Source organism: Pelecanus crispus, chromosome 7, assembly GCF_030463565.1.
Source record: "Pelecanus crispus isolate bPelCri1 chromosome 7, bPelCri1.pri, whole genome shotgun sequence".
Classification (NCBI taxonomy): domain Eukaryota; kingdom Metazoa; phylum Chordata; class Aves; order Pelecaniformes; family Pelecanidae; genus Pelecanus; species Pelecanus crispus.
The window spans coordinates 48,880,074-48,895,536 of NC_134649.1; the positions used below are offsets into that span (position 1 = coordinate 48,880,074).

General features: G+C 43.2%; 1 protein-coding gene across 1 annotated transcript in view; it reads left to right on the forward strand.

Moving 5' to 3' along the window:
- Nucleotides 1-791: 791 nt before the first annotated feature.
- The window catches only part of CNTN4 (contactin 4), a 119,464-nt gene continuing 104,792 nt past the window's right edge, over nucleotides 792-15,463 (forward strand). The window contains exons 1-2 of the mRNA XM_075714550.1: nucleotides 792-831; nucleotides 9,668-9,781. Coding sequence (XP_075570665.1) covers nucleotides 792-831; nucleotides 9,668-9,781 — 154 coding nt within the window. The remainder of the gene's footprint in view (nucleotides 832-9,667; nucleotides 9,782-15,463) is intronic.

Sequence of the window (15,463 nt, forward strand, 5' to 3'; positions counted from 1 at the left end):
ACTTGGTAAAGATGCACAGACAGTGGCTTGTTTAATGCCTACAGTAATAAAGTCCAAGCAAAAATACTTTCCAAAGGAGAGGCAGGGTAGGGAGATGGCAAGATGTTTCTCTCTCAAACTTTTTTTCAGTGAAGTAGAAGTCCCAGTGAAATTTCTGTTCTAAAGGTCAAATTAGAAGGCTTTCATCCCCAGACTTGTAAACTATTTGTGAAATTGGTGACTTCAAATATTATTCATTAGAACCTCAGCTCTTAAACTACAATTCTATTAAGCTCCGTATCAAAGGGGGTTTTATTCCGAGCTGCGTAGCCTACTGTGTAGTCTTGACACAGCAGCAAGGACATTGGCAGAAGAAGTGTATTTGTGAAAGGGATGACATAAAACCCTGCTTTTAAAAAGTCAGGCACAGGTTTTATAGAGACAGTGTTTAGAGATATTAGAGCCATAAATATCAGGAGGCAAATCTTGTCAAGTGTTTCGAGAGCAAAAAGCTCTAATGCTTTTGTGGGTGCTAGTCATCAGTTAAAGTGCTTTCAGCCTGCCTTCCTATAGACGGGCTATGATTTCTTCAAGCCAACGTCCTCTAAAATCTGAAATTGATTGAGATGCACTACAATCTCATCTTCAAGATTATTTTATGGGCCAAATTAGCATAGTTTATAGTCTACAGCCAATGAAGTCATATTATTCCATGGGCAGTGATGCAAATGACTTCTGTCTCCATCTGGTTGTGTGTTTTGTCCAGGACATGAAAGTATGCTGTGTTGTATGTGGAGAGTAACGCAAATGTGATGAAAACAATTTGGAAGAGGGCATACAAGCTGTCTCTTGGTAGAAGGTTCTTTATTCAGTCTGAACCAGGAAGACTTGGCCAAAATCTGGTCGCTTTTCTTTGTTCAACAAGGTGTCATTGCTAACCTATTCAGAATATCCTTTAGATAAGTCATATGGCCTTTAATAAGAAAAATATGCCGTTGACTTTGATTCAAGGACTGCATATGACCTTAAACATCATTCTAAATCTTAAGTTGCTGGGATCATCTGGAAATTATAGAAGGGTTGTGAGAAGGCAAACCCCATTATGCTCCATAAATCTCTTTAAGTCATGCTAGAAAATTGACTTTAATTTCTTGGCTGTATCTGTGTACATAACTGGATCGTGGTTTTCACATACATGAAGAGGTAACTACCCCTTGCCTCATGACTTTAACTTCCTATCGTATGGGTGCTTCGAAGTTCATTTAATATACGTAGTAAAGGTCAATTCTTACCAAATTCATTTTTAGCCACTCAAGTTTCTTGTATCCAAATTACAACCAAGCCTCAAGGGTGAAATACCAAACCAAAGACGCCATGCAATTTACAGGGGCTAAAAAACCCCTTTTTTAAAAATCCTGATCAAAGGATTTGTTGCTAATCTACCTGAAGTATTAGTAACCTAATGGAAGATGTATTTTTAGTAGAGTTACGATGATACTAAGGCTAGAGTGCATAGTGTCTAGTTACTGCTAATTCCCGGTAATTACACCGTTGCAGCGGTGCGCGCCGTCTAGCATGTGTGGGTACAATTGACCCTTTTCCCTTCCTGTGCTCCTCCCGGACGTAAGCCGGGCAGTGTGGGCCTTCTCAGGAGGCAGCGGTTACAGCCCCTTGCCTGCCTCTGACGTTGCGTTCTTTGGAGAGCATGATGGTGTGTGTGGGGGGGGTTCTTCCCCCTGGCTGGGCCTGACCGCGGATATTTTTACACATTTGCTACCACTGCTGTATTAACTGCTCTTTCTTCATTGATTCCTGCCTCTGTTATGTCGGAGTTTTACTATACGTGTTTTATATAGGTTGTGTTCTTGCTTGTGGTTCTCTGCGTTCCACCTCAACCCACTTTTGCTCGCTCCCGGGTTGCGTTCCGTTGGCGGGGAGGAACTGCGGGTTGTGCTCGCAGCTTGGAGGCATCTCTTCCCATCCCGCGGCTGCACCAGCACGGCCTGTGCGGTTATCTTGTGGTTGGATTCTCAGGGTCCCATGCTACAAGCCCTCGTTTTTCCTTCAGGCACATATGTCCTCTGTCAGGGTTCATTGAATAGCTCACTCTGTAGGGATAATGATCCACTTGAAGATAGAGATAGACACACAGATACAGGTATTATGCTTTGGGAGCTACTTGCTATTAACATCGACTCAATAGAGGAATATCAGTGATGTGTTATCATATTCGTTTTACAAAAGTCTCTAGAGATAGACTTTAAGTAAAATATAGCAGCATAAAAGCCACTAACATTTTTTTTTCCTCTAAGCCTGAGTATTAGTCACGTTTTCTTTTGGAAATTAAAATTCAGTGGTGTATAAAGAAGTTATTGATGTATGTATGTTTTTCTTAGAATATAGTAAAAGGAGGAATAGTTTCATATCAGTTGAACAAGAATAATAGATAAAAATAGCATTGACACTGCTTTTCTCATCATCATTAAAAAAACCCTTAAATGTAATGACAAAGGGTTCACTAATGGTGTATGAGTTTTTGACAGTATGCCATTCAAGGCAATGTACAGCAGTGCTTCCTTCGACATGGCAGAGTCACATAAATTGGCTTTCTAAAAGACATGCAGACACCTGTCACCATCCATTTGAATCATTTACTATTCATGCAATTTTGTATAATATTTTGGGGTTTGTTTAATAGTTCTAAAATAGCCCTCTTGCATAGAGAGTTCTCTCTTAATTTCAGAACTGGCATAATTACGGATTTTGCATTCTAAAAATATGCTACGCATTAAAAAAAAAAAAAAAAAGCAAACCATGGAAACCCTCCTCCGGCAAACAAAGGCAGGCAAAACAGAGCTTAGCTCTCATAAAAAATAGGGATCTCGCTGTCAAATCACCAATGACCTGAGACTCGCAGCCTCCCGAGGGAAGCCTCCTTGTTTCGGTCTGGTTTCCAGGGCACGCCAAGTTCGGCAGCTGAGTTATTTCCACGTTGCAGCCAAGGACGGGACCCAAGCGGGCCTCGTGTACAAACGCTGTAGCCACTCTGCTTGGGCAGAGGGCTTAACAACGGAACGAGCAGTGGAGCTGTAAATGAGAGCGGGTGTAACTACAAAAAGCAGACGTCAAATCTTACGCTGCCCCGCCAGTGGGAACTGGCGGGCAAGTGAGCTGATCTGGTCTTGCTTGCTTGTACTTCCATGTCATCTGTGAAATATTGCTTTTAAAGAGCAGACTTTGGTTTCCAGGACTTACCTAGTGGTCACTGAGAAAAAGGATTACCAAATTTGATAAATAAAGTACAAACGTGAGTAGGTCCTAATAAAGGATAGAAGGCTACAGCTCTTCTGTTTTGCTTAGAATTGAATCTTCTTTGCTTTAAAGACTGATTTTTTTTTTAAATTACATAAAACTTGAGGAAATTTTTCATTACTCTAGCCAAAGTTGGTTAATTGTAACTGCAAAAAGCCATATGTTTTTGATTAAAATTTCCATATGCCATTTACTGAGACAAACTACCCAGTCTTAAGGGGCTTTGGATCGTTTCATTTTGTTTAAGCTTTTATTAAACCACATTCGAGGTTTTGGAAGGAGGACATTCAATGCAGTACCCTACCCAAACTGAAAAGCTGATGGGATTGACAGCTGCTGCTGGCACATTCTGGGCTTTTGAGCGTTTTTGAGGAATAAGCATCTGTATCAAACTGGCATCACTTACCGGTACCTGCGTAAGTTGTGTCAGTAAACATCCAGGCAGAGTTTTAATGGAGGCTTCAGAAAAATCTAGTAATGCAAGAAAAGACGTTCAAGTTGCTGTTAAAGGGTGGGTGTTAGTGTGCACATGCTAATAGCGTATTGCACTCTGTGCGTTTCAGCATCAGATGTCAAGGTTCTGTGCAAATATTAGCTAATAAAGTCTCATTTGAGACACACAGTTTAAGTACTCATCCTTAGAGATGTGCAAACTTTGACACAGAGAACTTAAATGACTTTCCCAGAGTCATGCAATCGCTAGCGCAGTGGCGTCAGTGGTAGAAATCGATGTATTTTTCACAGGTTAAATGCTTCATACTCACGTGGGTCTGTTAAGTCTGGTTTAGAATTGATACTGTGGAGATGATGAAGATTAAATGGCGCCATCACTCATTCGTTAAATAAGGTCTGAGTAACAGTGTTAATCATGATGGCCTGTCTGCGTTCCTGTTAAACCTCCCTCTTGTATTTTCTTCTTTGCACTGAAAACATTACTAATCGCATCCTCAGGTGATGCTGGAGTTACTGGAGCTCATACAATATTCTTCTGTTTTCACTGGAGTCATTGGTTTAGTATTGTGGGCTCCTAATAAGCTTTGGCAGGACATTGACCTCCAGAATTGGAAAGCATTAATATTTTCCTCCTCAGTGGTTTCTTGTAATCAATTTTGACAATTGCTTTCTAAATAGAGAATGTCCAAGTTAAACAGGCCAAAAACTAATACGCAAGTGTATTCTTTTCTTAACAGTCACACAAATATCTGATCTTGATTATTTGAAATAAGGCATTTAAAATAAAAGCCTGATCAGCGAGTTACTCATTGGTGCAAGTGACCTAGGATTTCTCGCGCAGATCTATGCTGCTTTGGTTAGTTAGGCAAAGTTTACATCCTTCTTGCATCCGCTATCCTTTTTGATTCTATGAATGGAAACGGTATTTTTTTCCACAGCCATATACTGCCTGGTGCCACGAATCCCTGAGCTGGTGCCGTATTTTCACCAAAAGCATGTGCAGGGATCCTGGCTCCAACAAGAAGCAGCTTCTGTTCCTATAAGCAATCCTCAATTCTGGTCATGTTTTGTTTGGTTCATGTATAAATATTTTTATTGAAATTAAAGCTCCTTTCTCTTTTGATCTGTGCAATGATGGATCACTGTAATTGAAGCAATTCACACCCTAAAAACTTTAATTAAGTCACGAAGATGCCTGCATGCTAAAACTTAATGAACTTATCACTTCCAGGCATTGTTTTGCTTTGTCTTGTTCTCTCTCTTCTGTTTACCAATGCTCATTGCATTATATCTTAACATTTAACCATAAACTCCTTAAATGACCGTGTCTTTTATTTCTATCGTAAGGTATTTAGTACCCCACGGGGTACTTAATTAATCATGATGTGATTATTTTCAGATTTCTTACATACTATGTTGCCGGGTCCCAGGAAGCAAAGCTCTGGCATCTCAGGTCTGTTAGTGGGCATCAGGCCACCAGACTGTCACACTGGCTTCCAGACCTCCTCCTCCTTCCCAGTATTTCCTGCATCTGAAGGCTAGATGGGTGCAGCGCTCTGTAACGTGGCTTCTTGTTTATCACGGTCCGTATTTGCCACCAGTTTATCCCTAACTGAACCTGGCTGCTTAAGTGTGATTAAAACACCGTTAGTGTTTGTACATGTTCTCGAAAGGTGGTCTTGATCTCCAGGCACCAAGGAAGCTGAACCCACTGCTCTCTGTTGTAGGTTGTTCCAGCAGCTGATCATCATCACTCATAGTAAGTGTAATTTCTCATCTCTGTTTCCATGACTTTACCTTCATACCACTGGTTTTTGTTACGTCCTCCACTGGGTTAGCAAACACTCCAAGAGATGGCATTGTCTCCTCGTGATGGTGCTTCTACAAGGAAACCAGAAATGTCTCTCTTCTGTTTGAGGAAGTAGTGACCTGTTTGAGGCTTTCGCTGCCTCCTCCCAAATCTGAAATTGTTTTCTTTTCTTTCAACCTACATCCTCAGCTGTTTTTCAAGAACTTGTGGGGCGTTTTTGTTGTGGGGTTTGTTTTTCAAAATACAAAAAAGTATTTGTGTTGGGCGTCGGTGATCTCATGGACAACATGTGCAGGAGAAATGGATGAACAGTAAAGCGTGGAAGAATATAACAAGGAGTAGGAAACAAACAAAAAAAAAGGTAAAATATGGTGCAGTGAGAAACACGTGAGTAGAGGCCAGCCCTGTAGCAGCACACGCAGAAGAGCCATGCCGTGTCGTGGGGGTCATCTGCTCGGGCGCAGTGGCAGGTGCAGCAGCCGGCCACCTGCAAACCTCAGATTTCCAAGGTCACCCAGTTCTGCTCAGGTGCAATTTCTGGTGGAAAGAGAGCTGGTATCGAGGGAACATGGAGGTATGATAGTCCTGCTTCAAACCTTCTTCCGAAACAGTAAGTGTGCCAAGATATAGTTGAGCTTGCTGGCTTAATAAGTCTTCTGGCGTTTTTGTGGGTTTGGGTTTTTTTTATTGGCAAATAAGAACAAAAATCCTCGTACGTTAGCCAGGGTCTTGGGCTTGGGGGCAAGGCAAAGTGGAACTTAATGCTCTCGTCAGGGAAGATGCAAACAGCCAAACCATTTATGCTGCAATTCGGAGTCATTCTGCAGCTGTGAGGGTTTTTTTTTTTTCCTTCTTCTTTTGCTGTCACATTGATTTCTAATGTCAAAAGTATAGAGAATAATTTCTTACCTACTCTCCGAGCTGGGGTAGAGGGGCACTAGACAGCTGTGTTTCCCTTGGAGGAAGATAACGAACATGGGGAAGGAAGTGTTAGAGTGTTACTTCTGTGTTAAGCTTCCCGCGGGGTGGTTTTCAGCAAGTGTGTGTAACTCTTGTTTAGCAAGTGGTCTTACTCCATGTATGGGGAGTTGAGCGGTACAAAATTTCAGTGCAATATTCTGCACCCACTTGAGCAGAAGTTTATAGGAACGGGTTTTGTCCACTTTGCACAGTGTATGAAAGCAGAGAAGAACCTCTCGAATCCACACATCGCTAATCTGTATGCTTTGTAACCGTTCAACAACACTAATATTGTTCCTAATTTCTTGGGAAAGATTGCAAGGTGCTGTTTAAATGAAGTTTCTTATTAATAAAATCTTAACGGTACTATTGTTAATTCAAGTTACTATTTAGGTATCTCAAAAATAAATTCCAAGTGTGGATTTCAAGAATGCATGAGCATAATCAGCCTAATCAGTTTGATGAGGCACTAGCCTTTCTTATAATTATCTTAATCTTGTTGGTTTACTCAGAGCCAGATTTTAAGCGCATGCATGGGGCTTTTCAGAATTGACAGTTGACTTTCAAAGCTTGATAGTTTGCGCTACGAGCAACAGTGATGAATGCTCTGCTTTGTTTGCTGCCTCCAATTGATTTTCACCATTATTCCATCATTTCCTGTTGCTCATCCAAGCAGAGACTTCTTTTCTGGGTAGCAGTCCTTTTCTTGTCATAAATACATAGCTATCTGTTTTGTCAACAAATAGGGTTATTTCCTCCTTGCAAGAAAAGCTAGAGGACTAGATTTGCATTTAAACCATTGAGTCGTGCACTTTCTCTCCGTACTGTCGTAATCAAGAGTTGCTGGGTCACCAAGCAGGTGGCTGTTTCTTAGGATTAGTAATGAAAGACCTTTCCCATTCCCTCCCCTGTGATTAAGAGAAGAAATCCCTAGAGCGCTGTATAAGTAGGCTTAAACACGCAGGCTCGGAGTTGATGCAATTTTTCTTTCCTGTGTTCCAAAGCAGACCTACATATGATTTTTTTTAGGATTCGGGCCTGAAAAGTGGATTCTATATAATCTCTAAAATATTTTGTGTATGTATGGATGTGCATATGGCATCATGTATTAGTTCTGTCAACGTGGAGGAAGATATAAATACTAAATAGAGATCATGAAGAAACTTCCATCATATATGGTTTGAGAGTCTTACAAATACTTCTCCAATTTTTTTCTAGCGCATCTATATGTGTATGTGTGTGTATACATGTATAGAAAGCATCTGCTTTGGTGATCAGGACTTGTTTCGCTTTTACTTTTTTATTTATTGGAAATAATACTCATATAAAAATGTTTCCTAATACCACATTTATTCCTCCAGGCATCATTTTGGTTTTAGGCTGTTAGTCCTTACGCAACTGTCCTCCGTGAGGATGAGATCCAATCTTGTGCCTCTTGTGCAGTCAAAATATATTTAAATCTATGGGACTGGCAGGTGGCCAGAGGAGCGTAATAGTGGTTCCTGAGAAGTGCCATTCCACCGTTTTTATAGAACTCAGGACAGAAAAATTATATCTCTCTATTTTCACTGATAATAGGTTTTCTTTTGGTTTCCTTCTGTCTTTTCTCCTAGGCCAAAAAAAGACAGAAGGACAAAGAAAATCGCCCTGCTCAAAGTTGTAGACTCAAGACTATGACTTGAGGCTGGGAAACTCCATGCTTTCTTGTCTCCCTGTACCGACACAGAGTCTGAACAAACAGCTCACACTGGTGAACCTGCTGTTAAATTCATACCTGGGTTAAATTTGGACCGGTTTTAAACTTGGGTGTAGTTTTGAACCTCCTGTGCGAGCCCGTTTTGCCCAAAGGCTGTGATAATGCACCGGCCTCGGCACCTAATGGCAAGGTGGGCTCGGTAGGCGTCGCTTCTGTCCGAGGGTGGCAGGTTTGGACTAGGTTTGTCTTCACAAATAATTCACTTCAGTGCAGCAGGCTTTCGCAATATTTATCCACCAAAATGTAAATCAAAAAACTGAAATAATGTAATCATAAGGTCCTGGAACTGATGTAACGTACAGCGTAAGGGTATGGCTGAACTGTGCTGGAAATTGCACAATGACTGCTAGCACTGCAACAAATTGGTACTCGCTACTTCCACTGTAGTTCCCCTTTTGCCTGGATTTTGTCCTGAATTTGGCTTTAGCAGGAAGGGTCTGTGAAGATTGTTTCTAAAATGAAGCAGTGACTTCTTCTGATTTTATTTATTTCATTTTTTTTAAGTATGCATGCCAGTGCTTCCAGAAAACATTTCCAAGAGAGGATAAAAATCAAGGCTTAATTTTTCATCCTTGTAACCTTATAATGATGTTCCTACTAGTTCCTGCTGTTAAATATTTATCACCTGTGTGTTTTCTGTGGTTCCCAACTGCACTGACAACAGGTTTGTAATCACCAAACCATGGCTCAGCTACACTGAAAGCAAAAAAAAAAAAAAAAAAAAAAAGAAAATTGAAATGCAAGGGACTGTTAAAGATAAAAGGTTCAGTGTATCTGAGCTCCCGTGTAGCAGCCACTGGTGCTGATCAATACCTGGTGCCGCTGTTCGGCTCGCAGAGAGGCACCTCATCACTTCATAGCAACTTTCTTGAATTCGGTGCGCAAGGAGAGAAGAGAGGGAGTTGCGTTTTTGCAGTGCATGGCCCCTGAAGGAGAGGAAGAAGAGAGAGGTGGAAGGGGAAGTTTAATTCAAGCGCTGCGTGGCTAACATACAGCTACTACAAGAGACTTCCTTATGGGAAAGGAAGGGTTTCTACACATGGGTTGCAAGGGCATCCGTAACAAGTCTCCGAAAGGGAAACAGACTGCGTTATAGCATAATTAAGGCAGTAATTCTTCATAAATTCATAAAACAAAGCTCTATCAGCATTACAGGTTGCTGGAGTTTTCTCTGTCCTGGGTAAATCAGCACCTTCTCCCCCTTAACAGCCTTGCAGCCCGTGGAGACATTTACTGATCCTTTTGCTGCTTCTGATGCACGCCTGCCTCCCGCTGCCCTGCATTCCACCCAGCTCCCACCAACCCACCCTCACTTTGTTTCCGTGTCATGCAGCAAAGTCCTAATGACCCTTCTGTCCTTCTCATGAGGAGAAACCATTAAACTCCCTTTAACTGAGTTCCTTCTCTCTTGGCAGATCTTGAGAATTTCAAAACCAGAACGAGAAGCACGGTGTCCGTCCGCCAGGGCCAGGGCATGGTGCTGCTGTGTGGACCACCACCGCATTCTGGAGGTAAAGCAGTTTCTTTCTCTTGCTTTCAGCACTCAGCAAGAATTTTGCAAGGTTTTCCTTCTCAGGGTATATTTCAGGAAGTTTAAAATGGCACACCTTGGAGGGGAAGGCTGTGGCGGTGCCAGCGGTGACCAATGGGTCACGCTGGCTGGTCCGATTGACTGAACGCACTGGGAGATCTCCAGTTGGGTATAAATGCAGAGAAAGAGCCTAATTTTACCGCGTACAAGTATGCACTTAGGAGATGAACTGATAGAAACTAAAGGAACGTGTGCATATATGGAAGACATGGCCAAGGTCTTGTGCAACTTTTAGAAGCCTTTCTCTATGTGGCCTGGGTGTGTCTTGTGCAAAAAGGTTGAAGATCGCTGACAGAGCCACTTCTGTGCATCATCTTTTCAGGGTTTTTTTTTGGTTTGTTTTTTTTTTTCCAAACAGTCATTGTCACTATTTCTGTCTCCTGCGTACTTGGGATCCGTTAGCAATTGTCCAGGTCTCATACGGTGATTTATTGCTGGAACGGCAATACATATTCTTCCTACTATTTTTATGGAAGGGAGAGGCAAGGGACAGTGTTTTAGGAGCGGGGGAAATAACGTGCCAGCAAGTTACGTAGGGATGCTGAAGACACCACTGTATTTTCTGCTGGTGTTCACACCTACGCCTAGTTTTCTGGAAACCGTAATCTGAAGGTCCAGATGCAATGATGGAGAAACTCTGCTTCCAAAAGTCCCTGAAGGTTTGCCACTGTGTGCACTATTGGTTTTGTCTGGCGATACATGTAAATCTGTTGTTATTACAGAGATGGGTACTAATTGTAACTTGGGGTTCTTTGAGTGTCCAGAAATACAGACTGTGCAGAAAAGGACATAACCTGTCTTGACAGTCACTGGTATCTCTGACGCCTCAGAAAGAGGCAGATTTCTGACTTTCATGGAGAAATGGAAAAGCTGTGGTAGCAGACAGGGGACAAAAAAAACCAGCTGTGGTGTTAGAGTGGTCTTATCGGTGTGTAGTCTGTAGAGCATACTATAGTTGTATTATAAAATGATTGATCCTCTCTTAAAATCTTACTAATTTGTCGTTTTTGCACCTGTCACATGTTCTACTCGCTGCTTAGAGCAGAGGCAATGGCATGGATGTCCCCGTAGGGTTATGGAAACTGGCACCCCTGGCAGTTACTGCATCTGTCCCACCCCGTGCCCGCCCACGGCGGAGCTGTGCAGGTATCTTTGCCTTGCGTTGCTCCTGCTCCTCGGTCGCTGGCCCAGGAGGCACCTCGGGTCTCAGACGGTGCTGGAGCAGGTAGGAGCTGGGGAATGTGCTGCAGACACCCAACCGGCTCATCGAGCGTCGCCTGCGGCTCAGCGAGGGGTATAGGCTTCAGACCTAGCCAAGCTGGGCTGGATCAGCCCTGAATCTATGATCCTATGAATCCTTCATGCATTTGTGTCACACTTGTCTGTATTCCCTGGGCATTTTCCGTAGCCACATTGCTAACCTATGTTATCCTGGGGAGCGGAGAGTCAGTGCACAGTGCACCCACCCAGGGGAGGGAGGGTTGGGAGGGAGAGGAGGTCAGCTCTCATTGACATGAAGGATATTTGCAACCTTTTACTCTAGATTGTCTTAAGATTCTAAGTACAGCAGCAGGACTGTACTATATTCACATAGCTTCTGAATTTTAACACCAAAGTGTTTCGTGTTCTCTGGATTCTCACTCTATTTCTTCATGTTACGAAGTAGTTATCGAGATGAAGGGGAAGACTACGATAGCTGCTGTCCGTGTCTGCCCTGCAATGGTCTCTTCTGGCAGCGCATGGTACCTGCCAAAGGTCCTTCTCTGAGAAGAGCCAGCATCATTGGCTCCGGTGTTCGCGTGAGGGGGTTTACGAGTGATTTGTATTAATGGCACTAAGAAAGACAGCATTTTCTCAGTGGCAAAGGCAAAATTTGGTAGGAAAAAAGCCAGATTCAAAGGAGAGCTTACAAGTAGCCAACTGTAATAAGTATTGTAACAAGTACTTTGGTGCAGTTCGCTTCAAAGAGGCTGGTATAAATGTTTAGAAAATACAAAACAATTCTTTCAATTTAGCACAAATTTGTTTTAAATGCGCCAGTCCTGCATTTGTTGGCTGACTTCCCGAACATGTGTTGCACCGTTATATTTACATTAAAAAAAAAAAAAAGTTAGAAAGGGATTCAGGCCATTAGTCGTCTTTGCCGGACGCCGTTTCAGTCGCGGCCCGTGTGTGTCGTGCCGCTCACCACCGCGATCGACAGCCAGCCGTTGCGCTGGCTTTTTCATCGGGGGGCTGTTTGGTACGTCACGAACAAGCGGTCGTCTTTTATGGATCTGTGTCCTGTTTAAAGAAATTGGCAATCCTGCTTTGAAATCTGTCTGTCCTCATCAGCGGGATGAAAATTGCCTGGTGGGTCGTTTGCGGCTAGGCTGCTTTTACTGCTCGGATGGGAGGAGACAAGTGCTTACGGAGCTGCTTCTGCTTGCGTCTGAGCAGCCGGAGGGCAGACCGGCAGGAAACCTTGCTTTTACGTGCCGTGGGGAAGGAGCTATATCGCAAACGTACCTACCCGCTTAATTTATTCAGCTACGGCCTCTCTCACCTTTTGGCTTCAGATGCCATTTTTCCTTTTAGTGCAGAGATTATCATGAGAGTTTCAGTATCTCAGATTTCCAGTGTTCATTATGTGAAGGTGATTCTTGCACCTGCCGTATCAAGCTCACAAAGTTAGTCGTTATCACAGCGTCTAACTTTTTTGAGAGTGGTTCCTATGGTGTTAACTATATCCCAGAATTACGTGCCCTCTGATCTGCATGGGTGGAGCTCACCCCTCAGCCCCTGAAGGGTCTCACTGTCATATCTGATAAGGACACTGCCAAAGTTAGATATTAAAAACCACTGAAGATGGGTTGTGGATCAGCCACGAACTCCTTTGCAGTCTGCAGTGCTATGGGTGAAGCATCATTTTTAGTTTCATTTCCATAGCAAAAAAAAAAAAAAAAAAAGGAGGGGAGATTTGGAACAGAAATGATTCATGATCCTTAAACCCCATTCATCCCAGTGCCTTGAACATGAGGCTGAAGAGCGGTGCTCGCCCTCATCCTATCCCAAATTAATTGTGCTGCGCGAAGGCGGATGGTGTCAACATGCTGAGCTCAGGAAGGCCTGGGGTGGCTGGGTACCGAGCTGCACTGCTCTGAAGCGCCAAGGCATGAGTTTTGACGCCCTTTTCCAGCTAGAAGAGCTAACCCCCCCCGCACAGCCCGCTCCTGCTGGCACCGGTGGCCATGGGGTGCTGCCTCCTGTTTCCCCCCCAGTGAGTCTCCTCGACGGACACAGGGAGTGCGCAGACAGCGCAGAGGTGGGGCAGGAATCACGCGCCTTTGTCTCCTTAGCAAAGCTTCGCTCTGTGCTTTGAGAGTTTTCTGGTTTGCCATAAGAAGCCTTTGCAGCATGGACGCCTTGCGTGGGGATGCGGCGGCCGGCGGTGGTTCGTGTAAGCAGCGAGAAGGAAATTGTGGTACGTTTGTTCAGGTGATTCGGGGGAAAGTTTTGGTGTGGGTGTATGTACTGATGATATAAAAACATTCCAGAAAGGTGCTGGCACTATTTCCAGTTTGGGTTCAGTATGTGGGAAAGAGCATCTTATGGTGACCGGGGGGTAAGCGTGTTTCTGGTGGCCAGGAAGGCAGAAAACTGAAGGGTGCCACTTCCCTCGGTCATTTGGATGAGAGATGACTTCCTACATGACCACCATCTATGACCTGCTCTATTCCAGCTAGAAAGTGATCTTAATTGTAGCCAGATCCGCAATTAGTCTAAATTGATACTATTACAGTCTTGTAACTAAGCTGGGCTGGAGTCACGCTGGTTGTTGTTTTCTGGTTTGCATAGAACATATTTAATGGAAAGTCAAACTAGGTCCAGTTAATTCAGAGTGAGACCCTTGTTCTGCAGGAATTCATCATCTCTGTGGCAATATTTTCCTCTACGTTTCCTTCCTCCTAAGGTGAGAACGAAGGATGAGTTTTAAAAAGTTGCAACTGCGACGTTAATGCTTTTCAGTCGTGTGCCTCGCCTTTCCGTTAGCCAGCTGCATGTCTCCCAGCGTAATGGAAGCTATTTGGTCTCTAGCAGTCGCTGCACAATTACCACAGCTATCTCCTCTTCCAGCTCTGGGCAGATGGAGGTTCATAAGAGAATATCAGATATCGCTGGGAAGTAGCTGCACGTCAGAAAACCGCCGTGTTTCATGGGCAGCTTCCATCCCCAGGGTCCAAGGCCGTGTTTGCAAAGCAAAGCTGTAGAGATCGGTTCCTTCCAATACCCCACTATGCCACCACTGGGATGTAACATTGCAAGTATTTAATGTTGTAGTGCAACAGCAAAAAAACGTTCAGGTTAGACGTGAAAAACAATACATCTCGTTGAAAGTGCGAGTGGCGTTAAGATAGAGAAAATGCAATTACTTATTTTGGAATTTGATTAGGATAGAAAACCTAACTTCATCATCCTTGCAAAAAGTGCCTGGGGGCATTAATGACCAATGCTGATGCATAGGTCTGTCTGGGGGGGGGGAAAAAAAATATTATCATTGGTTTTTACTTTTGTTTCTGATCTGCATTGAAAATGAAATCTTAAAAAAAATTGTTTTAAAAAAGCAAAACTATTCAATCTGAGAATAGCTGTTGGTTTGATGATGAGGATATTCACTAGAATAGTAGAAGCCTGGGAAAAAAAAAACCATCCAGGCCAGTTCCTGAGCACAGAGCTTAGGATATCCTTCGGGGTGTCGGGGACACGGGTTGAGAATTTTTGCCTGATGGGGAGGACTTCCCAAGTGCCTGAGGAGTGCTCAGTGCCAGTGTCTCCTCCATTTTGAGGTGCCTCAAGTGGCAAGGCTTAGACCCCCCCTTAACTGAAGAGATTTGATAAAAGAAAAATAGTAAATTAGAAGGGAATTATTTCCTGTCCACTGTTGTGTCATTGGTCGTCTTGGTCTTAAAAATTGTGGATCTGACTAAAAAACAAGTCGATCTGCATCCAGACCTTTATCCTTTCAGCTGTAGTTCACTCTAGTACTTTGCTACTTGGAAACATCCATATTTAAAGAGCTGGCAGCTACAAGTGAAATTACGTTGGCCTACATACATTAGTTGTTGAGGGTTTCTTTTTTTTTTTTTTCTTCTTAATGATGCCAAATAAAGCGCTTCCTACTGTTCAAATGTTGCAAGTAATTCATTCTGAAAATGAGTCCAAATGATTAACAAGTATTTGCAGCATCGTAAAATGGGCTGCGTACAGCTTGCACAGACCAATTTGGGCATCACCGTATATTGTCCCAATTTTTAGTTTAGATGAGTTGGAGATTCAGCATACGAATCTAGGCTTCCCCCCCTCCAGTCCCCCAAGATGAAAATGAAATGTGTATTTCTTGCAGCATGGTTTCAGCAGGGAGTCGCCATTTTGTCAGGTCAGTGCGTCCTGGTGTTACATTTTGTTAAGCAGCATAATGATGCAATTGCCTCCTGTGATGAAGTGCTTGCTGAGTGCTGGAAATTTGGAAAATAAATGTTCATCTGGAGCTCAGGAAGTCACTGGACTGAAAACCAGAATAAATGCAAATCAAACATTTGCTTCTGTCGTATTTTCTGCCCTT